General features: G+C 42.7%; 1 protein-coding gene across 3 annotated transcripts in view; it reads right to left on the minus strand.

Moving 5' to 3' along the window:
* LOC144598302 (dihydropyrimidine dehydrogenase [NADP(+)]-like) overlaps positions 1 to 27,759 on the minus strand; it is a 658,512-nt gene that overhangs the window by 296,586 nt on the left and 334,167 nt on the right. For 2 of the 3 annotated variants that reach the window (XM_078408282.1, XM_078408283.1), the window contains exon 12: positions 17,188 to 17,372. In XM_078408282.1, the coding sequence (XP_078264408.1) occupies positions 17,188 to 17,372 (185 nt within the window). Of the gene's footprint in view, positions 1 to 15,048; positions 15,140 to 17,187; positions 17,373 to 27,759 lie in introns of those variants that run through there. The other variant, XM_078408284.1, reaches the window with a different exon arrangement.

The raw sequence follows: 27,759 nt of genomic DNA on the forward strand, positions 1-27,759 counted from the left end.
TGTGTGGCCCGGACTGAACTGATGGCTGTGGGTCTCTGCTTATGCTGTGTGCCCTGGGCGTTCTCACATGCCGCTGGGGTGGCTGTTTAAGTCTATGTTTGATTTTATATGCGGTTATGTATCTTGTTGCTTTTTTGTATGACTGTTGGCAATCGAATTCTTTGTATGTTTACATACTTGGCTAATAAAGTAATTACAACTACAATTACAATATGGGTTAATATAGAAAATGGATGTTTTTAACTTACAGAGAAAATCGCTTATGGAAAATTCTCAAAAAATGAAACATTTACTAACCTGAGTTAAAAACGTCCATTTTCTATCTTAACCCATATTGTAATTCTGGTTGTAATTAATTTATTTGGGATAATACTGATTAATATTAATGAATTGTGAGTTTTCACTTCAGTCATTTTTCTCATTTCCAATTCCACCCTCTTCCACTCCAGTCTTCCTCAGTCGTGTTGTTCCAGCTCTTTCCATCACCTCTCCCTGTTTTATCTTCTCCCCCGACAGTTCTTCCTCCTTTTTCCCCCCATCTTCTCCATCCCATCTAGTCAACATTTTAAACATCCTCTCCCCCATCTCCTAAGTTGCAGAAATTCTACTCTGTACTTTAACTTTCCAAAAATGCTCCGACATCATCTGGTGACCTTTCTTTACCCCACAGAATTTGTTAAACACTATCGTTCTCTGATCGCTGCACATGATATAAACTTGTTGTATGTCCAGCCAATTCATATCCCTCTCCACAATCCTCTTCCCATATATTTTTTTAGTTCCCTTCTTCCAGGCCACTACTTTACATTGCATTTTTGCTTTTGTCTGATTATATTCAGAACCAGGGGGTCACAGTTGAAGAATAAGGGGTAGGCCATTTCGGACTGAGGTGAGGAAAAACCTTTTCACCCAGAGAGTTGTGAATCTGTGGAATTCTCTGCCACAAAAGGCAGTGGAGGCCAATTCACTGGATGTTTTCAAAAGAGAGTTAGATTTAGCTCTTTGGGCTAATGGAATCAAGGGATATGGGGAAAAAGCAGGAACGGGGTACTGATTTTGGGTGATCAGCCATGATCATTTTGAATGGCAGTGCTGGCTCGAAGGGAAAAAAGGCCTAGTCCTGCACCTATGTTCTATGTTTCTATATATTCTATCCTTTACACGTCTTTCACCCCTGCATTCAATGCCTACAGGTTTTTTTTCCTCCAGTGTACAGGTGTCTAAAACTGAAGGGCATACGTTGAGGGTGATTTAAAGCAGACGCAAGGGACAGGTTTTTCACAGAGCGTGTAGTGGGTATATGGAATGAGCTCTCGGAGGAGATTGTAGAGGTGGGTACAATTGCAGTGTAGAAAAGATATCTGGACCGGTTCATGGAAAGGAAAAGAGATATGGGGCAAAGGCAGGCATATGAGATCAGTTCAGGACGCCATCTTGGTGGGTGTGGGCAAGTGGACCAAAGGTCCTGTTTCTGTGCTGCATGACTCTATGACCCAGAAATCAAAATACAGATAGAGCAACTTTTATTTGCTCAAGACACTACAGATCTTACGGCAAAAAAATTATGGTCACCTGGGAATCATTCTAATTTGAAACACCAGTTATGTAAAACGAAAGGGAAAGTTAAAATTATAAAGAGAAATAATCAATATTTACACACACTAAATTGATTTGTAAGAATAGTGTATTCTATTAGTAACATAAAGTCAAACTATAACACATAATAAAACAAAAAAATAATTTAAAAATCATAATAGATTTATCAATTTGAAAAGCAAAACAAATGTAGATGCTATTAATCTGAACTAAAAAACAGAAAACGTACAGTGGGACTCATTAGGTCCAGCAGAATCTATGAAGAGAGAAGCAAAGTTCACATTTCAATTCAATGACCTTGCAGCAGAACGAGTTCCGAAAATGGGGGACTTGAAAAATGTGTTGGACAAAAGTTTGAGAGAAGACCAGACGAAATGTAATTTAGGAGAAAAGTGTGATGTGTGACCAAAGTGAGTCTATTTTACAGCAATTGTCGGTGTGGTCACTGCCGAACCTGGTGTCATCCCCGACGTCACAGGACATTTAAGTCCAGTGGTGGAGTCCTGGAGAATTTGCAGTAGCGTGCAAGAGACTTGAATCTATCCCGTACTGAATCCCTTGGTGATTCAATAGACTGAGAGCACTCTCTCCCTTTTAAAAGCAGGAGATAGTTAGTATGAAGAGAGGTATTGGAGGACCAGGCATGGGAAAGAGGAGATTTAAGTGTATTAACATTTGGGGGAAATGGGAACAGTAGACACATCGCAGTCAATGAAACTGAAATTGTGGGCACAAAGTACAGTTGGATGTTGCTCATAAGTTCATAAATTAATAAGTGGCTGGTGCAGAATTAGGCCATTCGGCCCATCGTCTACTCTGCATTCTATTAAGGCTGATCTATCTCTCCCTCCTATTCTCCTGCCTTCTCCCTATAAGCCCTGATGCCCGTACTAATCAAGAATCTGTCAATCCCTGCCTTAAAAATATCCATTGTCTTGGCCTCCACAGCCTTCTGTGGCAATGAATTTCACAGATTCCCCATCCATGACTACAGAAATTACCCCTCACCTCCTTCCTAAAGGGACATCTTTTAATTCTGAGGCTATGACTCTCTTCCTAGGCTCTCTCACTGGTTGAAGCATCCTCTCCGCATCCACTCGATCCAGGCCTTTCACTATTCTGTAAGTTTCTAAGAGGTCCCCCCCCCCTCATCCTTCTAAACTCCAGCGAGTAGAGGCCCAGTGTCGTCAAACGCTCATCATATGTTAACCCATTAATTCCTGGAATCGTACTCATAAACTTCCTCTGGTCCCTCTCCAGAGCCAGCACATTCTTCCTCAGATATGGGGACCAAAATTGCTCACAATAGTCCAAATTCGGCCTGACCAGCACCTTATAGAGCCTTATGTAGTGACTCTGATGTGTGGATAGCACAAGCAAAGGAAGCCAAATTTATCCTCGATTATGCAACCTCTGAAGAATGATCAATGGATCGAATGGCTTTGGTATAGTGGATGAGTGTAAGAAAGGCAAGGAAAGAGTGGGCACCATGCAATGCATAATAACATGGGCGTGAGGGCAGGGGCTGAAATTCAGATTAACCATATTCCCTTAGTCCACAGTGTGGGATTATTTCACTGTTGGAGAGAATGGAGGGGAATTATTGTCTTCCTGGCACTGAGCTGAGGAATCTGCCCTAATTGTTTACAACGAGGCTGTATAGAGTGAAGGGAAATATGCCAGAAAAGCAATTAGTCGGAACAAGGAAAGCTGTTCTGCCAATTTTTTGGCCATCACTTTAAATCCCTTAATGCAAAAGCTGTATTAAAAGCAACTAAATATTTCAATGATCCTGGTCAGATCCTAGTCTATGGCCGAAAGTACAGTTATTGATCTTTCACAACAGAAACAAAAAAAAAGAGGTAGTGTTGGTGTAGTTACGAGGGTAAAGAAGGCGTGCAGTTTGACATAAAGAAGGGATTCCACTTGGGTAGCATACAACTCAGCAGTATGACATTGAATTCTCCAATTATAGGTAACCTCAAACACCCCCCCCCCCCTCCCATTTTAGTTTAGTTTAGTTTAGTTTAGAGTTACAGAATGGAAACAGGCCCTTTTGTGCACCAAGTCTGCGCCGACCAGCGTTCCCAGCACATGAGTTCTATCCTACACATTGGGGATAATTTATCATTTTTACCAAAGCCAATTAACCTACAAACTTTTATGTCTTTGGAATGTGGGAGTAAACCAGAGCACCCAGAGAAAGCCCATGTAGTCTCAGGGAGAATAGAATGAACAAACTCTGTACAGACAGCACCCATAGTCAGGATCGAACCTGGGTCTCTGGCCCTGTAAGGCAGCAACTCTACCATTGCACCACTGTGCCGCACCAATTTCTCCCCATAGCCCCCATTTTCCCCCGACTCCTTTCCCTGTTCCCCTCCTAAACTCATTAGGAATTTGCTCCTATGGATTGTGGAGGTGAGGGTGGTCTCATCATCTGTTAAAGAATTAGACAGTTTCCACAATGATTTAATTTCTTTTTACTATTGAATCGACCTTTGCATCTGTTAATCCTTTCATTAAAGTTTTAATGTGACAGTCTTGGCATCTCTAAACCTTCTTTTGTTGTCTGATTCAGCATAATAATTTAAGTCATTCAAGAGGATGCTCTGAGACATCTGGTTCCATTCTACTGCAAAATGTTTGCCTTGTCTTCCACTAACATAAATGGGAGCAGAAATGCAGATGGAACATTTTTAATACGCAACTGTACAGGTGATTATGACAACCATCTCATATTTCGCATGGGCAGCTTGCAGCCCAGTGGTATGAATATTAATTTCTCTAACTTCAAGTAATCCCAGCATTCCCTCTCTCTCTCTCCATCCCTCCCCCACCCAAGTCGCACCAGCTTCTCGTTTTCACCCAACAAACAGCTAACAATGGCCTGTTTCCATTATCATCGTTACGTTTTTGTATATCTTTCATTCATTGTTCTTTACTGTATCGCTTTCCATCATCATCTATATCTCTCGTTTCCCATGCCCCTGACTAGTCTGAAGAAGGGTCTCGACCCGAAACATCACCTATTCCTTCTCTCCAGAGAAGCTGCCTGTCCCGCTGAGTTACTCCAGCTTTCTGTGTTTATCTTCAGTTCTCCACATTGTTTCGCTCTTGAGATCACACCTTCCCTAGCCAGCAATGGGATTACCAGGCACCACCCTGCCCTGCATGAGGTCATTTGTGGCTGACTTTGATTAGTCCTGGTCTTTTCTCGCCTCAAGCTCTTTACTCCCACTCCCAACTTTCAGCCTGAAGAAGGTTCCTAACCCGAAACGTCACCCATCGTTTTCTTCCAGATGTGGGATGCAAATGTGAGTGCTCACAATCACGATGCTCGAGACAATCTAGAGAAACAAGTATATTTTATTTGCAAGTCTGCAGAGTTGCTAATAGAGTGTCCCCTATCGAGACACACCGAGGTCGGGAAAAATCCCTTCTTTTTATTCACTTCACTTTACAATTGTCACACCTTAAATTCCTCCCCTTTGGGCTCCTTCCAATCGGAGCACTGAGGTGCTCAATCTAACGACACCGCCCCTGTTGCCTCCCACATCATACATCGCATGTGCATTTAAATGAGGCATCTTGTCATGCTGGGCGTTTTTGTAATATTCATTTATCTTATTAGGCAGGCGCAGTACAGAGTAGTTCATGTCCTCTCCCCTAGTTCTCTGGTTATCTTGCCCTCTCCCCTAGTTCTCTGGTTATCTTGTCCTCTCCCCTAGTTCTCTGGTTATCTTGCCCTCTCTCCTAGTTCTCTGGTTATCTTGCCCTCTCCCCTAGTTCTCTGGCTATCTTGCCCTCTCCCCTAGTTCTCTGGCTATCTTGCCCTCTCCCCTAGTTCTCTGGTTATCTTGCCCTCTCCCCTAGTTCTCTGGTTATCTTGCCCTCTCCCCTAGTTCTCTGGCTATCTTGTCCTCTCCCCTAGTTCTCTGGTTATCTTGCCCTCTCCCCTAGTTCTCTGGTTATCTTGCCCTCTCCCCTAGTTCTCTGGCTATCTTGCCCTCTCCCCTAGTTCTCTGGTTATCTTGTCCTCTCCCCTAGTTCTCTGGCTATCTTGCCCTCTCCCCTAGTTCTCTGGTTATCTTGCCCTCTCCCCTAGTTCTCTGGTTATCTTGCCCTCTCCCCTAGTTCTCTGGTTATCTTGCCCTCTCCCCTAGTTCTCTGGCTATCTTGCCCTCTCTCCTAGTTCTCTGGTTATCTTGCCCTCTCCCCTAGTTCTCTGGTTATCTTGCCCTCTCTCCTAGTTCTCTGGTTATCTTGCCCTCTCCCCTAGTTCTCTGGTTATCTTGCCCTCTCCCCTAGTTCTCTGGTTATCTTCTAACACTTATCCTTGGAATGTCACCATTTGTTCTTGCGGTTCTTATCTAGCCGAGCACAGTCGGGTCAGCTATTTCTCAGGGTCCTTAGTCTAAATCAATTATCCCTTTTTACCCCTCTCTCACACAGAGATGCTGCCTGACCCATTGTTACTTCAGCACTTTTTGTCTATTTTGAACAAAATATTCTGTTCGGGCAGTTATAAAGAACACAACGTTCTTGGTTGCTACATGCCACAAAATATTGGCGAATACAGAACTTGGAACAGTGCAGCACAGGAACAAGGCCTCTGCCCCACAATGTTTGGGCCGAACATTGATGCCAAGTTAAAAACTGATCTCATCTGCCTGAACATGATCCATATCCCCCTATTCTCTGCACTTCCATACACCTATATAATAGCCTCTTAAACACCACCACCACCCCAGCCTCCACCACCACCCCTGGCAATGTGTTCTAGGCTCACTACTCTCTGTGTAAAAAACGTCCTACGCATCTCCATTAAACGTACCCCTCTTACCTTATAACAATGCCCTTGGAAAAAGGTTCTATTTATCCTATCTCCACCTCTCATAATTTTATATACTTCTATCAATTATCCCCTCAGCCTCTAATATTTCGAATGGACTGTCCAGACTGATAATATCATAAATTTCAATTGGCATTTGAACTGGATTTTTACAAGAAAATTAGTATGTAATTTAGCTGGAGAATTTAGTTTAGTTTGGAGATACACTGAGGAAACAGACCCTTTGTCCCACCGAGTCATTGCTGACCAGCGATTCCCATACACCATCAATATCCTACACATTACAATCTTTACCAAAGGCAATTAACCTACAAACCTGCACGTCTTTGGAAGGTGGGAGGAAACTGAAGCACCCGGAGAAAACCCACAAGGTCACGGGGAGAACGTACAAACTCCGTGCAAACAGCACCCACAGTCAGGATCGAACCCGGGTCTCTGGCGCTATAAGGCAGCAACTCTACTGCTGCGCCACCGTGCCGACTGTTCTGAGCACTGAGTTTTGAGTACTGTTTTATGGTCCATCAAGGTGGATAATTCTAGTCTGGTACAGTGAATTTTCCCCAAAGGTGTTTTACACCATTAGGTAACACTGAAGATAAAAGTAACAGATCATGTGTGACAATATGAAAATAACATTTATCACCATCTTGTGCTCTTTTGATTGTTAATAAAAAAATTAATAAAATTTCACAGTTACTTGAGTTGACCTGGCAATAAAAATATATTCTTCCACGGGGTATTGCCTGATCCGCCAATTATCTCCAGTTTTCTCTTTCTGTTTTTATTTCAGATTTCTGGCAACTGCAGGTTTATTTTTGCTTCCTACTTATATTTTGTATTCAGGTATTCAAACAATCCCAGGCCCAGTTCTAAGATACGAATTAAATATTCAATAATGTTTACAAAAGCAAATGCTATTTCGTTTTCCATCCTCACCCACATAATTATGGAGTATTCAGTTATCACAAAGCAGTTCATTTGAACTGAATAGACATTTTTCAATTTACTGAAAAGCAGTTTAAAGATTCTTCATCGGTTCATATCCTCTTTCATTTTCCATTACTGAGAAAGCAAAGTGATCTGTAATCTTTCTCCACCGCTCTGAACAAGAGATAATTTACTCCAGAAATAAATTCTTAGCCTTCTTTCCAATTGATACAGATCGTCTTGATTTAATAATTAATGGGCAAATGAACACAGTTGTACTTAAGAAGGCACAACCTATTTTCCATGCAGATGAAAAATGGTAAAGGGAACTTAAATAAAATTTAAGGATTTAGTTACATACTGCCCTTAATAAATTATTAAATCAGATGTAGGCATGGTACTTTTTCCTTTCATTTGTGGCAATGGTCACAAACATTTGGATGGGTGCGTAAGTTTTATAGACAATAGACAATAGGTGCAGGAGGAGGCCATTCAGGCCATCGAGCCAGCACCGCCATCCAATGTGATCATGGCTGATCGTTCACAGTCAGTATCCCGTTCCTGCCTTCTCCCCATACCCCCTGACTCCGCTATCTTTAAGAGCTCTATCTAGCTCTCTCTTGAAGCATCCAGAGAATTGGCCTCCACTGCCTTCTGAGGCAGAGAATTCCACAGATTTACAACTCTCTGACTGAAAAAGTTTTTCCTCATCTCTGTTCTAAATGGCCTACCCCTTGTTCTTAAACTGTGGCCCCTGGTTCTGGACTCCCCCAACATTGGGGACATGTTTCCTGCCTCTAATGTGTCCAATCCCTTAATAATCTTATATGTTTCAATAAGATCCCCTCTCATCCTTCTGAATTCCAGCGTATACAAGCCTAGTCGCTCCAGTCTTTCAACATATGACAGTCCCGCCATTCTGGGAATTAACCTCGTGAACCTACGCTGCACGCCCTCAATAGCAAGAATATCCTTCCTCAAATTTGTAACAAATTTGCTAAGCGCTTCAAATGAAATTTGATACTGAGCGTGAGACATTGTCACAGGGAAAGGGTCTAACACCAAGAATTATATTTCCATATTCCTTGACATTCAACTATGTCAATGATATGATAATGAAAGTTGCCAACGTCTCTGCTCCGTCAGAAGGCTAAGGAAATTCTGCATGCACCCCAAAAATTCTCCACCAGGTGGCGCCAGCAATGGCTGCCTCGCCAACAGTCTGGCTGTCCTTTTCTTCTTTGTGTTTTAATAGTATGTGTTAAATGTATGTTTTTAGTGTTCTTCAGCATGTTTTATGTGGGGGAGGGGGGGGGGAGGTTGGGGGAAACTTTTTCTAATCTCTAACCTCGAGGGAGATGCAATTTTGTTTTCCATATCATATCTCCGTCTGGCCTAACATCGAGGAGTTGGCGGCTTTTGCTGGAGACCGACTTCTGAGAGCTCCATCGCGGGGAGCCTACGCTACATAAACATCGCGGAGCCCGCGAGCCCTTTGCCAGGGATCGACCTCGGAGCTCCAACCGTGGGTGCTTGCGGACTTAACATCACTGAGCTCGCGGTCACCGGTCAGAGACCAACTTGGAGAACTCCAAGCCGCAGGAGCTCCGACCAGCCGGACGCGGGAGTTTCGATCATCCCAACGCGGGAGCTTCAATCGCTCCGACAGGAACTGCAGATGCTGGTTTATACCGAAGATAAACACAAAGTGCTGGAACAATGCAGCGGGTCAAGCAACATCTTTGGAGAAAAGGAACAGGTGGTGTTGTGCGTCAAAACCCTTTTTGTGATATGCTGCATCTCTGTAGAAAAGGAACAGGTGACATTTCGTGTCAAAACACCTCTTCAGACTTGCTCTTCTCCAGAGATGGTGCCTGACCCACTGAGTTGCTCCAGCACTTTGTGTCTGAGTACTGAGAGAGGGCTTCAATTGATTTGACTGAGTTTCTGGAGTCTAAGGCCATTGGAAAGTGGCACAGGACTCTATCACCAAGAGATGGAGGAGCTCTGGAAGCATTTAGGATAGGTGTGCATGATTGTGTGAGCAATATGAACAGTAATAGCATCAAGAAAATCTCTCACAGCCATCGGGTCCAGGAGCAAAGAGGACACGGCAGTTGTCAACACTGACAAATATTCCAGCATGAGAACATTAAAAAGGAGCGAAAGTAGAACATATGGCCACTTGAACCCGATCTGCCCTTCAGAAAGGTCTTGGCTGATCTGATCTTGGCTTGAGCTCTGCCCTCTTGACTGTTCCCATCAATCTTGAATCTCCTTCAGTCCAAAAATGTATCTACCTCAGTCCTGAATGTAGTCCACGATTCAGCCTCCAGAGAATTCCAAATATCCATGACTTTCTAAGAGAAGAAATTCTTCCTCATCCCCAATTCTGAACCAATGTCCCTTGTTCCAGATGACCAACATGAAAGGAAAGTTCCAAATAAAAGCGGAGGTAGAGTTCGGGGATGGGGCCAGTGTACGTCCGGAACAGGGATTGTTCGACGTACCCGACAAAGAGGCATAAAAGACCCATCTGAGGAAGGGTCTCGACCCGAAACTTCACCCATTCCTTCTCTCGTGAGATGCTGCCTGTACTGTTGAGTTACTCCAGCATTTTGTGAAATAACATGAAAGGAAACCTCATCCCAGTATCTACTTTCCCCAAAACACCCATTATGTTAAAAATTTCACTGGGAACAAAGGCTGGAGCTGGCAAACCTCAATGGCAGATCTATGGTAATCTGTTGCCGAGGATAATAAAGTAGTCACTGGCTCTTTTTGTTCCTCTAAGGAAGAAAATTGCTTCTCTACAGTTTCTACAAGCTTTTTTTTCAGTTAGTCGCCAAACATCCTCAGAAACCTCAGGCATTTATGCTGTTTCTTGAATATCCTGTTATTTCACTTTCCAGATCTCATGAATTCTGCATCCCTTGGGTCCAAAGTCATTACTGGCCTTTTTTGGGAAGTAACAAAGTAGTTCAACCAGTCCTTCAAACAGCTATTAAATCTACGATTGAATTCAATTTACCCGACTGATCCATTTTTCTCTGCATCTTATCCAGCAAAAATTGAACGATCACGCACTCGAAATTCTCAATTGATCCAGGGGTTATTGTTTGGACAGAGCAAGTTTCATATTTTGAATATGAATACAAGTGGCATGGTGGCACAGCGATAGAATTGTGTATGAAGGAACTGCAGATGTTGGTTCAAACCGAAGATAGACACAAAATGCTGGAGTACCTCAGCGGGACAGGCATCATCTCTGGAGAGAAGGAATGGATGACAGACTTATGGGCATTTAGGACTGAGATGGGGAGAAACTTTTTCACCCAGAGAGCTGTTAAACTGTGGAATTCTCTGCAACAGAAGGCAGTGGAGGCCAATTCACTGGATGTTTTCAAGAGAGAGTTAGATTTAGCTCTTAAGGCTAAAGGAATCAAGGGATATGGGGAAAAAGCAGGAACGGGGTACTGATTTTAGATAATCAGCCATGATCATATTGAATGGCGGTGCTGGCTCGAAGGGCGGATGGCCTACTCCTGCACCTATTTTCTATGTTTCTATGCTTCTATGCTGTCAAACGCTTATCGTATGCTAAGAATGTTGAACTCACTTCAACAGTAAATGGGAGGGATATAGTTAAAGAGATGCTGGATAAACAAAGGAGGGAGAAGGGAATAATAGGGCGCTGGCAGTTTTTAGCTGAGGCAATACGAGAGGAGGCTTTTAGATCCCTTCTCATCCTTCTAAATTCCAGTGAATATAGGCCCAGTCGATCTATTCTTTCATCATATGTCAGTCCTGCCATCCCGGGAATTAACCTGGTGGACCTACGCTGCAGTCCCGGCACGTTGCACGTGGGATGGATCCTTCTCCCAGGCCTAGCCGTGAGGTTATCTGCTGAAGCCTAGTTCCACTGCCCGCCAGTGTGCCACCCTGCAGAGCTGGCAGTGTATCGCTCAGTGGCATCACAGACGAGCAGAATCCTTCCAGTGCGAGCACGTTCTTGCACTTGGACAGCAAGCTCAAATGAAACCTTGAACAGGTTCTTGTTGTACTTCGTGGTCCGTTATCTGTTGTACCTTTGTTGAGACTCTGGACGGACCATAAGTACACGTGTTTAAAAGGTTATAATGCTGGAGCTTAAATCCAGGCTGTTTATTCCACGGCCACCTGGAACCAGAGTGGCCACCTAATCACCTCATTCTCTTATATAGACATTACTACACAGGCAAACAAAGTAGTCCTTGTGATACAACAAAGTAGTCCCTGCAATATCACAACAGTTCTCACTCTCTCTGTGCCCTGAGGCTACTGAAGCAAATCATCCTGCCAGTTCAGATGCAGTCAGGTAACTGTACAGAACCATAAAGTTGAGATATTCTATCCAAAGAATTGCCTGTTTATTTACACCATGATCAAGAAAAACTGAGATGCATCTTTAAAAAAATTGATGATAGATACATCAGCTATCTGCCAGTTTCCATCTGAGGGATTGGCAGGTGCCTTGCCGTTAAAATTCTGGTATTATCTTTAAAGTTAGAAGTACCCTTACAGTTTGTGCTTATCCTCCACCCCGATGCCTTTCCTTACTGCACAAGTAAAAAATGTGAATCGTGGGAGTTAATCCAAGCTTTTGACAGTAGAATTAAACGTTGATTGAATGATGGTAATTACATGACAATTAATGGTTTAAATTATTTAAATATTAACTAACCAAAGTGCTTCCCTTCCGACAAGATGTCTCAGAATTTAGATTTTAAACTTTAGAGATACAGCATGGAAACAGGCCCGACCAGCGATCACCACCCACACTGGGTCTGAAGAAGGGTCTCGACCCGAAACGTCACCCATTCCCTCTCTCCTGAGATGCTGCCTGACCTGCTGAGTTACTCCAGCATTTTGTGACACCTTCAATTTGTACCAGCATCTGCAGTTATTTTCCTACACCCCCCACACTAGCATCATTCTACACTCTCGGGCCAGTTTTACTGAAGCTGATGAATCTACAAACCTGGAGTGTGGGAGGAAAGCGGAGCCCCCGGAGAAAATGCACGCAGTGACAGAGAGAATGTACAAACTCCGTACAGACCGCATCGAACCCGGGTCTCTGGCAATGCAAGGTAGCAACTCTACCGCTGTGCCACTGTGCCGCCCATGTGCACCATTTGTAATCAGCCATCATTTCTATTAAATTGGGAACATTATTAAATGTGGGCCGACACTCTGATACAACGGAGAGAGAACATTGTATTCTTGGATGTTCCATCTTTTGGATGAGATCTCAAACCGAAAGTGCTCTCTGCTCTAATGCATGGATATCAAAGGTCCCATGATACTATACGTAGAATAGGACGACAGTTCTCCTTGGTGGTCAGGCCAATATTTATCCCTCGGACAGCATTACAGAATTAGATTGTTTGGTCTTTGTCAGATGGTGCATGTGGAAGTTTTCCTAGATAAGATTGGTGCATGTGCGGGCTTCTTAAGATTACCACAACTTTTACATCACCACTATTTAAAAACTTCAATAGAAAAGGCAGGAACGGGGCACTGATTTTGGATGATCAGCCATGATCATATTGAATAACGATGCTGGCTCGAGGGGCTGAATGGCCTACTCCTGCACCTATTTTCTATGTTTCTATTACGTTGGTCGTATTGGAATAAGGCAAGATGGATGCTGAGAAAGTCTTTTCATATGTTCTTAAGTTATAAGAGCAAAATGAGATCATTTGGCCCATCAAGTCTACTCCGCCATTCAATCATGGCTGATCTATCTTTCCCTCTCAACCCCATTCTCCTGCCTTCTCCCAATAACCCCTGACAATCTGACTACTCACTTTTGTGTGTAGGAACAGAAGGGTCCCGACCCGAAACACCACCCCTTTCTTTCTCTCCAGAGATGCTGCCTGTCCCGCTGAGTAACTATTTGTATCTATATTCACTTTTGTGAATACATAAGGAATGATATTGGAGGGAGAGCGATATGGAGCCTGCAGTCATTTCATGCCCCAGTTCCTCCCTACATGCAAACAATTGCCATTGTTATACAACCTTTGCAACGTATTCAGCTCAAACCCTTATTGCTTCCCCTTTCTCAAACAACTAGACAGCACAAGTTCAAAATAAAAGAATAAGCACTACCATAAGTGCTAGAAATCAGAAATTAATCATGTAAATCCAGGAAACAATCGGAAGATGGTGGCACGATGGTGTAGCAGTTGAGCTAATGCCTTACAGCGCCAGAGACCCGGGCTCGATCCTGACCACGGGTGCTTGTCTGTACGGAGTTTGTACGTTCTCCCCATGATCTGCATGGGTTTTCTCCAAGATTTTCGGTTTCCTCCCACACTCCAAAGACGAATAGGTTTGCAGGTTAATTGGCTTGGTATGAATGTAAAATTGCCCCTAGTGTGTGTAGGGTAGTGTTAATGTGCGGGGGATCATTGGTCAGTGCAGATCTGATGGGCCGAAGTGCCTGTTTCCAAACTGTATCTTTAAAAATTAAACTAAATCAAGCAGAATCTGTAGAGCAGGGAAAAGAATTAACATTTCTGGTCCATTATCTTTCATTTACATTTTTTTGATGTAGGCTTATATTCACTGGAGTTTAGAAGGATGAGAGAGGGTCTTATAGAGACGTATAAAATAGACAATAGACAATAGACAATAGGTGCAGGAGGAGGCCATTCGGCCCTTCGAGCCAGCACCGCCATTCAATGTGATCATGGCTGATCATTCTCAATCAGTACCCCGTTCCTGCCTTCTCCCCATACCCCATGACTCCGCTATCCTTAAGAGCTCTATCTAGCTCTCTCTTGAATGCATTCAGAGAATTGGCCTCCACTGCCTTCTGAGGCAGAGAATTCCACAGATTCACAACTCTCTGACTGAAAAAGTTTTTCCTCATCTCAGTTCTAAATGGCCTACCCCTTATTCTTAAACTGTGGCCCCTTGTTCTGGACTCCCCCAACATTGGGAACATGTTTCCTGCCTCTAACGTGTCCAACCCCTTAATAATCTTATACGTTTCGATAAGATCTCCTCTCATCCTTCTAAATCATAAAAGGATTAGACAAGCTGGATGCAGGAAAAATGTTCCCAATGTTGGGGGAGTCCAGAACCAGGGGGCACAATCTAAGAATAAAGGGGAGGCCATTTAAAACTGAGGTAAGAAGAAACTTTTTCACCCAGAGAGTTGTGAATTTGTTGAATTCTCTGCCACAGAAGGCAGTGGAGGCAATTTCACTGGATGAATTTAAAAGAGAGTTAGATAGAGCTCTCGGGGCTAGTGGAATCAAGGGATATGGGGAGAAGGCAGGCACAGGTTACTGATTGTAGATGATCAGCCATGATCAGAATGAATGTCGGCGCTAGCTCGAAGGGCCAAATGGCCTCCTCCTGCACCTAGTTTCTATGTTTCTATGGATTTCTCCAATTTCTTAAGTTGAGCATTTGCTAATTGAGTCCTCATCCAACACGAGTCTTACTTCCTTTAATTCTGTCCATCAAATCTTTTCACATCTTGAGACCTTCTTTTGCCTGTTTCTTATTTCTTCTATTTTTAAATTCCACCTTCAGCTACCACCTCCACAGTTGTCTTGCAACTGTCTTGGAATTTCACCAGTTCAACATTTTTGTCAGCTCCATTTGACTTTCAACACCCCCTGAAACAATCATCAGCACTGTTCTGTCACCATTTGACCTTTTGCTTTTCTGCCATTCCAAGACAGCTCCTTAAGTGCCGAGCACCTGGAAAAACAAGATTCTTATAGTTCATCGTCTGGATGAAGAAGCAACACCCTATATATTTTACACGCTTGCTCTTCAGTGACCAGATTTGCTGACTGCTTTTCCATCTTTATTTAAGATAATGCTTCAATTATGTTCCCGTTACAAGAAGCCTGCAGCTTGAGATAGTGACGATACTTCAAGATGATCTTGCGATTCAAGCAAATAAAGGAATTTGTGAGATTATTAATTTCATGTTTAATAGTCTTGGAATGCCTCCAAATGTCAGGAATATTCAAAAACATATCAAAAGCTCGAAAGAAAGTAAGGGTGACATTTGTTTGACTCCTATCAGGGGTGGCACGGTGGCGCAGTGGTAGAGTTGCTGCCTTACAGGGTCAGAGACCCAGGTTCGATCCTGACTATGAGTGCTCTCTTTACAAAGTTTGCACGTTCTCCCTATGATGGCGTGGGGCTTTTTCGGGTGCTCTGGTTTCCTCCCATTTTCCAAAGTTGTGCAGCTTTGTGGTTAATTGGTCTCCTTAATTTGTAAATTGTTCCTATTGTGCAGGATAGTGCTAGTGTACGGGCTGATCGCTGGTCAGCTCTGACTTGGTGGGCCAAAGGGGCTGTTTCCATGTTGTATCTCTAAGGTAAATTACTAAAGTATTAAAGGTTTTTCCCCTTCATTTTGGGGATCTGGGCATTGCTGACAAAGCCAGCATTTATTCCCCATCCCTAATTTACCTTCGTGAACCTCTTCAGTCCTTCTTCAGTTCTACAATTCATTGCCACAGAAGGCTGTGGAGGCCAAGTCAATGGATATTTTTTAAGGCAGAGATAGATAGATACTTGAGTAGTACGGGTGTCATGGGTTATGGGGAGAAGGCAGGAGAATGGGGTTAAGAGGAAAAGAAAGATCAGCCATGATTGAATGGTGAAGTAGACTTGATAGGTCGAATGATCTAATCCTGCTACTATCACTTAGGTCTCCAAATTTGAGGAAGGACATTCTTGCTATTGAGGGAGTGCAGTGTCGGTTCACTTGGTTAATTCCCAGAATGGCGGGACTGTCGTATGTTGAAAGACTGGAGCGACTGGGCTTGTGTGCACTGGAATTTAGAAAGGTGAGAGGTGATCTTATTGAAACATATAGATTATTAAGGAATTGGACACGCTAGAGGCAGGAAACATGTTCCCAATGTTGGGGGAGTCCAGAACCAGGGGCCACAGTTTAAGAATAAGGGGTAGGGCAATTAGAACGGGGATGAGGAAAACCTTTTTAACTCAGAGAGTTGGAAATCTGTGCAATTCTCTGCCTCAGAAGACAGTGGAGGCCAATTCTCTGGATGTTTTCAAGAGAGAATTAGGTAGAGTTCTTAATAATAGCGGAGTCAGGGGATATGGGGAGAGGGCAGGAATGGGGTACTGATTGTGGATGATCAGCCATGATCACATTGAATGGCGGTGCTGGCTCGAAGGGCCGAATGGCCTACTCCTGCACCTATTGTTTATTATCTATTGTGTATAAAAATGGCTTATTAAGTGGAGGAGAAGAAGCAGAGAAATTGAAAAGGGCCCCTGGTTAATTTATCACAAAGAAGAGGATCCATTGAAAAAAATGGCTTCTGCAAATTATCCCTCATATTTGAAAACACAGAAGGAAAAAGGAGAGTTAGCGAGAAAAATAAGCATATCTGTTGTGGGCTGCCAACACTTTCGCTGCTGGCAATGAAAGGGAATCAGTGCAAGCTTATCACAAAAGATCAACGAGCGTGTAATAATATAGGAATTAAATCAATTGAGCAAGTAACGTCTTATTCTTTCACCAGCATAAACTCATTCGCTTGAGCATTTCAATTGTGGCCGACAATGTTGATTTTTATGTTTCAAATGGTTGAAGTGTCCCACGAACAAATGTGTCTCGACAAATTTAACGGATTAATTGCACATTAGAGTGTCGAATCCAGTCCCAAGCAAAGGACTGAAGTGCCTCCTTAACAGAGTCCAGGAATGAATTGGTCCATAATGAAGTGAGCCTTGTGTGTGCCCACTCAATTCTTACTCACCTGTAAATATTTGTGAATGTGCCAGGATGCTTGCTTTCCATCATTCACAGACTCCACTGTAGTGTTCGCCAGACCGGCGATGTCACCTCCTGCAAAGACCCAATTCACATTTGTTTGCATGGTTTCTGAATCAGCGTCGAGGAAACCCCATCTGTTAAACTTGACGTTGGCCATGGCTTCTTTCACTGCAATAAAGGAAATTAGATAGGTCAGTGATCTGGAAAAACATGCATGCCGCAAATCAAAACCCAAACTGTGTAGCCTTTAGGCACACATGCTTCACCTGATGTGTGAAGTTTAGTTTAGTCTTGTTTAGAGATACCTCGTGAGAACAGGCCCTTCGGTCCACTGAGTCCGTGCCGACCATTAATTCACCCTTACACACCAACACACCTTACACAAAAATTTAGAAGATTGAGGGGGGATCTTATAGAAACTTACAAAATTCTTAAGGGGTTGGACAGGCTAGATGCAGGAAGATTGTTCCCGATGTTGAGGAAGTCCAGAACAAGGGGTCACAGTTTAAGGATAAGGGGGAAGTCTTTTAGGACCGAGATGAGAAAGTTTTTTTTCACACAGAGAGTGGTGAATCTGTGGAATTCTCTGCCACAGAAGGTAGTTGAGGCCAGTTCATTTGGCTATATTTAAGAGGGAGTTAGATGTGGCCCTTGTGGCTAATGGGATCAGGGGGTATGGAGAGAAGGCAGGTACGGGATACTGAGTTGGATGATCAGCCATGATCATATTGAATGGCGGTGCAGGCTCGAAGGGCCGAATGGCCTACTCCTGCACCTATTTTCTATGTTTCTATGTTTCTAATTCTATTCTACATATGAGGGATAATTTGCAGAAGCCAATTAACCTACAAACCTGTACGTCTTAGGAATGTGGGAGGAAACCGGAGCACCTGAGGAAAACCCAAGTGGTCACAGGGAGAACGTACAAACTCTGTACAGTCAGCACCTGTAGTCAGGTTCAAACCTGAATCTCTGGCACTATAAGGCAGCAACTCTACCACTGTGCCACTGTGTCACCCTCGCTGTGCTATTGTGCACCCTGTGTGAGTTGGGGATGCCCACCACAACTGTTCAACTTTGTAAAAAAATACTCTATTATACAACAGCAAGCTAAAGGAATATATAGTGAACTCCTCAAGCTGGCAAAACTACGAGTTTAATTTAATAACACATGTATTGGAAAATCACCAATAAGCTGTTTAAAAATAAAACAACCGCAGAATTCAAATTGTACCCATTGAATATCCTTATTCAAATATTCCTTCAGGATATCAATATGCCTTTCTCAAGTAAACGGACGTCCATCTCCTGAGATTGGACGTGCTGCTCTGCTGCCTTCTACCCAGTCACAGATCACCTTTCATCATTTCTCTTGCATCATGAACCCGACAACATAGAACAGGAACAGGCCTCTCGGCCCACGATGTCCGTGCCGAATATGGTGCCAAGTTAAATTAATCTTCTTTGCTTGCACCGTTCCATTTCCCTCCATTCCCTTCCTATCCAAAAGCCTCTCAAATGCCACTATTGTATCAGTCACCACCACCACCCCTGGCAGTGTATTCCAGGCCCCCACCACACTGCGTTAAAAAAAAAACATGCCCCACACATCTCCTTTAACACTTGCCCCTCTCACATTCAAACTCTGTCCTCTGGTCTTTAACTTTTCCCACTGCCTGCACCTGCGACTTTCAGCATTTTCTGTTTTTATGTCAATATTCCACAGGCGTGATGTTTATAAAACCTGATAAACGTCGGCCTAAAGGAAATGTGTTTAAATCACTTCCAGGAATGTGGATAACATAGTCTTGGAATCATACAGCCTGGAAACAGACTCCATTCCCCTACTTTACCAAAATACTACGTGTGTTTACCTTCCTAATGAGGAAGAACTTTTTCAGTCAGAGAGTGGTGAAGGTGTGGAATTCTCTGCCTCAGAAGGCAGTGGAGGCCAGTTCGTTGGATGCTTTCAAGAGAGAGCTGGATAGAGCTCTTAAGGATAGCGGAGTGAGGGGGTATGGGGAGAAGGCAGGAACGGGGTACTGATTGAGAGTGATCAGCCATGATCGCATTGAATGGCGGTGCTGGCTCGAAGGGCTGAATGGCCTCCTCCTGCACCTATTGTCTATTGTCTATTGTCTATTCCTCTCATGATTGTGTACACCTTTATAAGATCACCCCTCATCCTCCTGCACTCCAAGGAATAAGGTCCTAGCCTGCTCAACCTCTCCCTGCAGCTCAGACCCTCGAGTCCTGGCAACATCCTTGTAAATCTTCTCTGCACCCATTCCATCTTCACAACATCTTTCCTGCAACATGGTGCCCAAAACACAATACTTTAGATGTGGCCTCACCAATGTCCTATATAACTGCAGTCTGACCTCCCAATTTCTTAATACTCAATACTTGCAGTTTGACCTTCCAATTTCTTAATACTCAATACTTGGAAGCCAGTCTTTATTTCCTTTTTGCTCTTGTCCTGTGCATTTGAATTTTCTGAAGACATTTGATAAGGTACCATAGAAAATACTGATGCACAAAATTGGTTAACACATGGAGGACCTTGAGTTGAATAAATGGATGTTTTTCAGGTTGGAAATACGTAACTGTGGGTCAGTGCCCTGAGGAACAATTCCTGTCCCTCAATTCATTACAAGTTATATGAGTAACTTGAAGTGAGGGGCAGAGTGTAAGGTATTTCAGCTTGCTAATGATAGAAAAATGGTTGTGAGGACATGTTGCAATGAGGCCATTAGGGTCCGCAACTGAACATAGATAGGTTGAGTAAAAAGGTGAAAACTTGGCAAATGGAATTTAAAGTGGAAAAGTTTGAAGTTATGCACTTCAGTCAGGGGAATCTAAAGCCAACCTATTATCTAAGTGGAGGAAGATTGCACTTGATTGAAGTACGAAAGGATCTAGATGTTCTTGTGCACAAATCACAAATCATTAGCAGGAAAGTGCTGTAAGTGGTTAGGATGGCAAATAGCATTTTTGGCCTTTGTTGCAAGAGGGTTGGAGTGGTGAACAAAGAAGTATTGTTACAATTATACCGTGTAAGGCAACTCCTGCAGTTCTATGCATAGTTTTGGTCCCTTTATTTAAGAAAGGCCTCACTGGCTCTGGAAAGGAGATGAGGGGTAATTTATTTAGTCAGAGAGTGGTGAATCTGTGGAATTCCTTTCCACAGAAGGCTGTGAGTGTGGAAGCCTAGACAATGGATATTTTTAAGGTGGAGATCGACAGATTCTTGATTGGTACGGGTGTCAGGGGAATGGGGTTAAGTGGGAAAGACAGATCAGCCATGATTGAATGGCAGAGTAGGCTTGATGGGCTGAATTGCCTGATTCTGCTTCTGGCATGGTAGCGCAGCGGTAGAGTTGCTGCTTTACAGCGAATGCAGCGCCGGAGACTCAGGTTCGATCCTGACTACGGGTGCTGCACTGTAAGGAGTTTGTACGTTCTCCCCGTGACCTGCGTGGGTTTTCTCCGAGATCTTCGGTTTCCTCCCACACTCCAAAGACGTACAGGTATGTAGGTTAATTGGCTGGGTAAATGTAAAAATTGTCCCTAGTGGGTGTAGGATAGTGTTAATGTGCGGGGATCGCTGGGCGGCACGGACTTGGAGGGCCGAAAAGGCCTGTTTCCGGCTGTATATATATGATATGATATGATATGATAACTTATGAACTTAACAGTCCAAAATAGATTCCGTAGTCCAATTCATGGATAAGAGGGTTGTCCTCTCATGTGTAGATAAATAAATTAGATGTATATTCTTGTGTGTTTGGAAGAATGAGGTGATCAAATGGATTGAAACATGTAAGATCCTTGGGGCGGGGACTAAGAGGAGGGATGAAAGAATGGATAGATGTCAAGATTTTTCCACTAGTAGGAGAATCTCAAAATGAGGAGACATCATTTTAAGATTTGGGGCAAGTCATTTAAAATGGAGGTGCAAAGAAACGTCTTAAAGTGGAAGTAAAGTGACTATGAGGAACTGACCCAGGAGGGGAGCTTGAAGCCATGGCCATACTGAACGGCGGGTAGGCTCCAACGGCTAATTGGTCTACTGCTGCTCTTACTTTCCCATGTTATTATTCCCTTATGTTTCTGGTCTTTTCACAGTTTGCTCTGGGCGTAATTGATTTTAGCTCATGTAACACATATTTAAAAAAGTGCCACGCAATTCCATGTCTAAGCTAAACCACACTGTGAGGTGAGAGTGCTACTAAATTGACTTATCAATAGACTTGTGGACTACATCTCAGGAGATAATATAGCAATGATCAAGTAACTAGATATGTAGGAACAAAAACATTGAGAGACTCACTGCAGTTGATAGCAGTTGATCTAATCAACATTAGTCTCTGATAGCAGTTGATCTAACTTTTGGTTGTGCTTTGTTCCAATATTGCCTAGACGTTTGCACAAGATTCATGTACATTTTTATTCAAGTAAATAATTAGCAAAAAATATATATTAGATGTTGAAAGTATTTACCGGGTCAGAATTTATTGTACTTAAAGGGAGGTAGGTGTTGAAATCAGCGATTTTAATTCTAGCATTTAAAATTTAAAGACCTGGATCAAATGCCATTTTGATACAGATTTTTAAGACGTTACCCTAGATGGTGCCTGATATACTCTTTCCAGCATGTTCTCATTTTTATTTCACATTTCTAACATTTTCAGTGTTATGTTTTTGTTTAAATAAATGATATTTTACTAACGGTGTATCAAGGAGCTAGTGCAGTACAACAAGACATAAGCCAGGGTCATTTTACTTCCATTATCCAAACACATTTGTGGAGATTGTTAGCACAAGACTTTGATGCTTCTCTTCAATTCAATAATCAATAACGATGTGTATGAACTGCAGAAACTCGCCGGCAATGGTCACAGATGATTAACACGAGGATAGTTAGTTTACATAAAATGTGGCTCAGTGGATTATTTCCAATAACGGTGCCTGAGAGAATAAGAAGCAGACCGTATATGTCCAAAGCATCATAGATTATGAGACAGCGAAAGCTTGCTTGACAAGAAAATAGCAAAAGCAATGAGACAGCAGCAACTGAATCCAATGATAATGTAGAAACACAAGGTTAAAATGCAGTTCAGTCCTGGGCTTAGTATCAAATCAACTGCAAATCTAAAATAATAGCTGCGATTGCGGGAATTGCTCAATGGATCAAGCAGAATCTATGGAGAGTGAGAGAAACAGTGTTAATATTTAAAATCAATGTTTTTTTTTGTCACAATTCTGCTGAGTGTTTACAGAATTTTCCATCCATATTTCACATTCCCAGCACCTGTAATAATCTTTGATCTAAGATAGGCACAGAATGCTGGACTAACTCAGCGGATCAGGCTGCATCTCTGGAGAAAAAGAATAGGTGACGTTTTGGGTCGGAACCCTTCTTCTGAAGAAGAGTTCCGACTTGAAACGTCGCCAATTCCTTTTCTCCAGAGATGCTGCCTGATCCGCTGAATTACTCCAGTATTCTGTGTCTATCTTCGGTATAAGCCAGCATCTGCAGTTCTTACCTACACATACTCATTTTTGATCTACTTTTATGTCAAGGAACCACATTAAAAAATGTCAACAGATTCATTTCAGATTCAAAATTACGTTTGTATGTGGTAAGAAGAATTCACCATTTTTTATCAATAAATTCATAACTGCAACGGTAGAATCCAGTCTTTTATATATTAGGATGCCAAATAAAACTATTATTAGTTTAAAATTGTTATGCCACTGGTTTCCATTTTGCCACAATGGATGGTGAAATTATATATCTTTATGGAGCAATCCAGACCTGCTATAGAAATGGGGTGATTAATAACTACATAAGCAGCTGCCATATTTAACTACCACTATCCAATTCATTTCTTATATCTGCCACTATTATTACACAATTCTCTTTTTAAAGAGCACATTCTCTTCATATTCAAGATATTAAAGGAGTGGAATTATAAAACATTATGAAACATAGTGCGTCAATAATCAATCTGCTTTCATTTAATCAATGGCCTTAATGACAGATTCTTGGCAAAGATAAGCTGGGAGATTGTGCAGGAAGGAACTGCAGATGCTAGTTGAAACTGAAGACAGACACAAAATGCTGGAGTAACTCAGCGGGTCAGGCAGCATCTCTGGAGAGAAAGAATGGGTGCACTTCCTGTCTCCCCATCCCTCCCCCACCGAAGTCGCACCAGGTTTCCGTTCTCACCTAGCAAACCGCTAACAATGGCCTGTTTCCTTCATCAGTGTTACTTTTTTGCAAATCTTTCATTCATTTGCTCTATATCTTTCCACATCACTGTCTATATATCTCGTTTCCCTTTCTCCTGACTCAGTCTGAGGAAGGGTCTCGACCCGAAACGTCACCCATTCCTTCTCTCTCTCTCTCTCTCTCTCTCTCTCTCTCTCTCTCTCTCTCTCTCTCTCTCTCTCTCTCTCTCTCTCTCTCTCTCTCTCTCTCTCTCTCTCTCTCTCTCTCTCTCTCTCTCTCTCTCTCTCTCTCTCTCTCTCTCTCTCTCTCTCTCTCTCTCTCTCTCTCTCTCTCTCTCTCTCTCTCTGTTGCCTATCCCACTGGGTTGCTCTATCTTAAGCTTATCGATTGTTTAAACAAACTAATCGTAAAAGGCATTCTAACCTGAGTATTTTATATTCATAGTTTACTCATTTTAATTGAGGTTGATCAGATGTAAATTATTGAGATATTAATAAATGATAGCAGAATTTGCAAATAATCACTCACATTGTTAAAACAATGACAAGGACAAACAGGGAATCTGTTCTCGTATAAACAATGACACAGCATCAAACAGGAACAGACAATCATACTGATTAAAATATATAATTCTTCAAATGTCCGAGTGCAATTAAATAATGTCATAAGGAGGAAAAGGAATTTGAATTTGATAAATAAGGCCTTAAATCTATTATAAAGAGATTGCTGTAAATTCACCCAACTCTTTGATAGCTATCAGTTGCTGTGGCTGTGTGCATTTTTAAGTGTTCTGCTGTAAGATCATGTGGTCGGTGGAAACCATACAGTACAGATTCATTAAGATATCAGAAAAATAAAACTAGTTCTGGGAGAGATTTGAGATACTGGACGTTTCCACGGGAACAGAGAAGGTTAAGTAGCGATTTAATGGTTGTTTTTGAAATTATGAAGGTTTTCGATGGACTGAAAGGGAAAGACTATTTACTTTGCTGGTCATCCATTACGAACTGTCATTATGACAGATACAATAGAGTTTCGGAGAATTTTCTTAAAAGAGCTTTTAGAGCACGAAGTGCTTTTTGGAAAGGAAACCACTGAATCATTTAAGGGGAAAAAAAGGACAAAAATACAGAATCAGAGAAAGATAAAGGTAAGTACACGATGGAAATGATTTAGATTGCTCCATTAAAGAACCGCCAAAGACCTAAGATGGACCCAATGACTTACCTCTTTACTGTGACCTTATGTGATATTATAGAAAGGGAGGTTAAAAGGTTCATAACATGTATAATTTTTTTTGGCCAATACAAAGTGCCCAAATTCCACTATCCAATATAAAAAAACAATGCCATTTTTAAAATGCATCAACACACGTTTTATCTTTATAAGAACACTAAAAACATGGTTTTTGTGCAGCTGTTTTTCATTATGGTGCATTGTACATCTAAGTCTAATACTTGAAACCCAAAATAATATATGTGCAACGTAGGGTGTAGTCTGAAGAAGGGTCCCAACCGGAAGCATCTCCTATTCCTTTTCTCCAGAGATGCTGCCTGATCCGCTGAGACACTCCGGCATTTTGTGCCCATCTTTGGTGTAAACCAGCATCTGCAGTTCCTTCCTACTCTTGGCAGTTCTTCTCACAACTCGCCCCTTAGGATTAAGAGTCAACCAGAAATAAAACTCTGGTCCAGTTGCAAATGCACCATGGCCTTTCCCGAGCAGTAACCACGTAAATATATAAATGTTATACTCAGCTTAGACCAGCAGCAGGGGATTTTCTGAGATCAGGAATAGATTGGAGTTATGACTGGTGGAAAGGCGGGCGTGTGGGGACGGTGCAGAGATTATACTGGGTGTTGTGAGAGGATGGGGTTTGGTTTTGGAGATGACTTCGTGAGCTGGGATGAAGTCAGAAGGTTGGTCAGATGATTCAGTGGGGAGTTCGGGTGCTCTAACCTAGTGGGTGAAGGGAGTAACATCACAGGGATAGAAGCAGCTTTGCTTAATGTGCTGGGGAAATATTCTTGCCCCATCACCCCCCCTCGGTGGTTAGTCTCTTCTCACCAGAGGTACAGATCCTTATTAACATTTCCCGCCCATCTCTGAGGAGGAAGCTAACTGATCAGTCCAATAGAGCTCTTAAGGATAGCGGAGTCAGGGGGTATGGGGAGAAGGCAGGAACGGGGTACTGATTGAGAATGATCAGCCATGATCACATTGAATGGCGGTGCTGGCTCGAAGGGCCAAATGGCCTCCTCCTGCATCTATTGTCTATTGTCTAAACCTCTGTAAACGGACATTTCGGAGGTGGGATGGGAGTCAGGTTTCCAAACAAATATCAAGATAAACATAGAGTCCTATAGCATGGAAGCAGGCCCATTGACCCAACTTGCCCACGCCGACCAACATGCCCCATCTACAGTAGTCCCACCTGCCCGTGCTTGGCCCATAACCCTCTAAACCCATCATATCCATGTACCAGTCCAAATGTCTCTTAAACGTTATGATAGTTCTTGCCTCAACTACCTCCTCTGGCAGCTCGTTCAATATACCTACCACCCTTTGTGTAAAAAAGTTACCCCTCAGGTTCCTATTAAATCAGTCCCCCCTCACCTTAAACCCTGGTCCTCTTGTTCCCGGTTCCCATACTTTGAGCAAAATAATCTGTGCATTTACCTGATCTGTGCCTAACATATCAGGTATATGTAGCTAATTTAACAATTTTATTTTCTATAAGTTCATAAGTGATAGGCGCAGAACTAGGCCGTTCGGCCCATCAGGTCCACTCCGTCATTCAATATGGCTGATCTATCTCTCCCTCCTGCTTTCTAACATATCATTTTGTATGGGGAAAAATATAAAGATTAAAAATTATTTGGTGAACCAAACAAACGGATCCGCATATTCAGTACACAGGGCCTGCCACACTTCATGCTGTGGGATCTGAGTTATTTAACAGATGCCCAAGGCTTGAATAGATTTTCCTAAAATAATGAAATAGTGCGCGGTTTGAAATATCTCTCCGATTGTCGGTACTTCATTAGTGCGCAATGTCATTAATTCCAAACTTTGCTCAAATTGTCTGCAATGCATAACTTTCTTTATGTTAAGATCATCTCCATCTCACATAAATCACAAGATTTATATTTTTTATTCCAAAAAAATGTCAATGGTGTAGACCAGGAGTTAGGATTCCCTGCCACAAAAGAGAACTTAATCAATGTTAGGGTCTCTGGAACTCTGTTAGTCCTTTGTAACCTGGAAGAACAGCACCTCATAGTCACTTGGGCGGTTTAAATCCTGATGGTATGGACAATGAATTTTCCAATTTTAGGTAACAATCCAAACCCCCCCCCTCCGTCCCTTCATTTTCCCTCTCTCTCTTCCCCGTGCCCCACCTAGGTGTGCACCCATTTCGACCACTATCCCACACCCCTTTCCCCTTCCTCCATCCACTTCCACATATCCCTTCCTCTGGCTTCACATTTCACTCCGCCTCTTTACTTTAGGCTTTAGAGATACAGTGCAAAAACAGGCCCTTCAGCCCACCGCACCGAACAGCGATCACCCCACACACTAACACAATCCTGTACACCGGGGAAATTTACTATTTTGTTTCACCAATGCCAATTAACCTGCAAACCTATACGTCTTTGGAGTGTGGGAGGAAGCCAGAGCACGCTGAGAAAATCCACGCGGTCACGGGGGAGAACCTACAAACTCCGTACAGGCAGCACCCGTAGTCAGGGTCAAACCCGGGTCTCTGGCGCTGTAGGGCAGTAGCTCTACTGCAATGCCACTGTGCTGCCCCTTATTTTCGCCTTATTTATTCTCTCCTTATTTCACACCATTTTTATCTCTGGCGTTTGTTCATCCTTCTGCCGATCAAACCCTCTCTCACCTATCGCTTGCCAGGCTTTGTCCTGTCCCCACCTCCTTTCCAACTTTCACCCCCCCCCCCCTACTAAAACCAGGTCCCGACCCAAAATGTCACCTATCGATGTACTCCACAGATGCTGCCTGACCTGATGAGTTACTCTAGCACTTTGTATTCTTTTTAATCAATGTTTTGATAAAAACTACTGATCTACAACTTTTATGGGCTTGTTTGATCAACAGGTCCACGCTCCACTCTAAAGCACATAAACACACAATACACCCATGTGCATCCAACTAGGACATGTACTGCTGTAGAAACCATATTTCAGTCACCAAACTCAAAGAAAAGAAGACAATTAATTGCAGAGGCTGGAATCTTGAACAAAACACAAAGTGCTGGTGTAACTCAGCAGGTCAGGCAGCATCTATATTTGT

Source organism: Rhinoraja longicauda, chromosome 11, assembly GCF_053455715.1.
Source record: "Rhinoraja longicauda isolate Sanriku21f chromosome 11, sRhiLon1.1, whole genome shotgun sequence".
Lineage (NCBI taxonomy): Eukaryota > Metazoa > Chordata > Chondrichthyes > Rajiformes > Arhynchobatidae > Rhinoraja > Rhinoraja longicauda.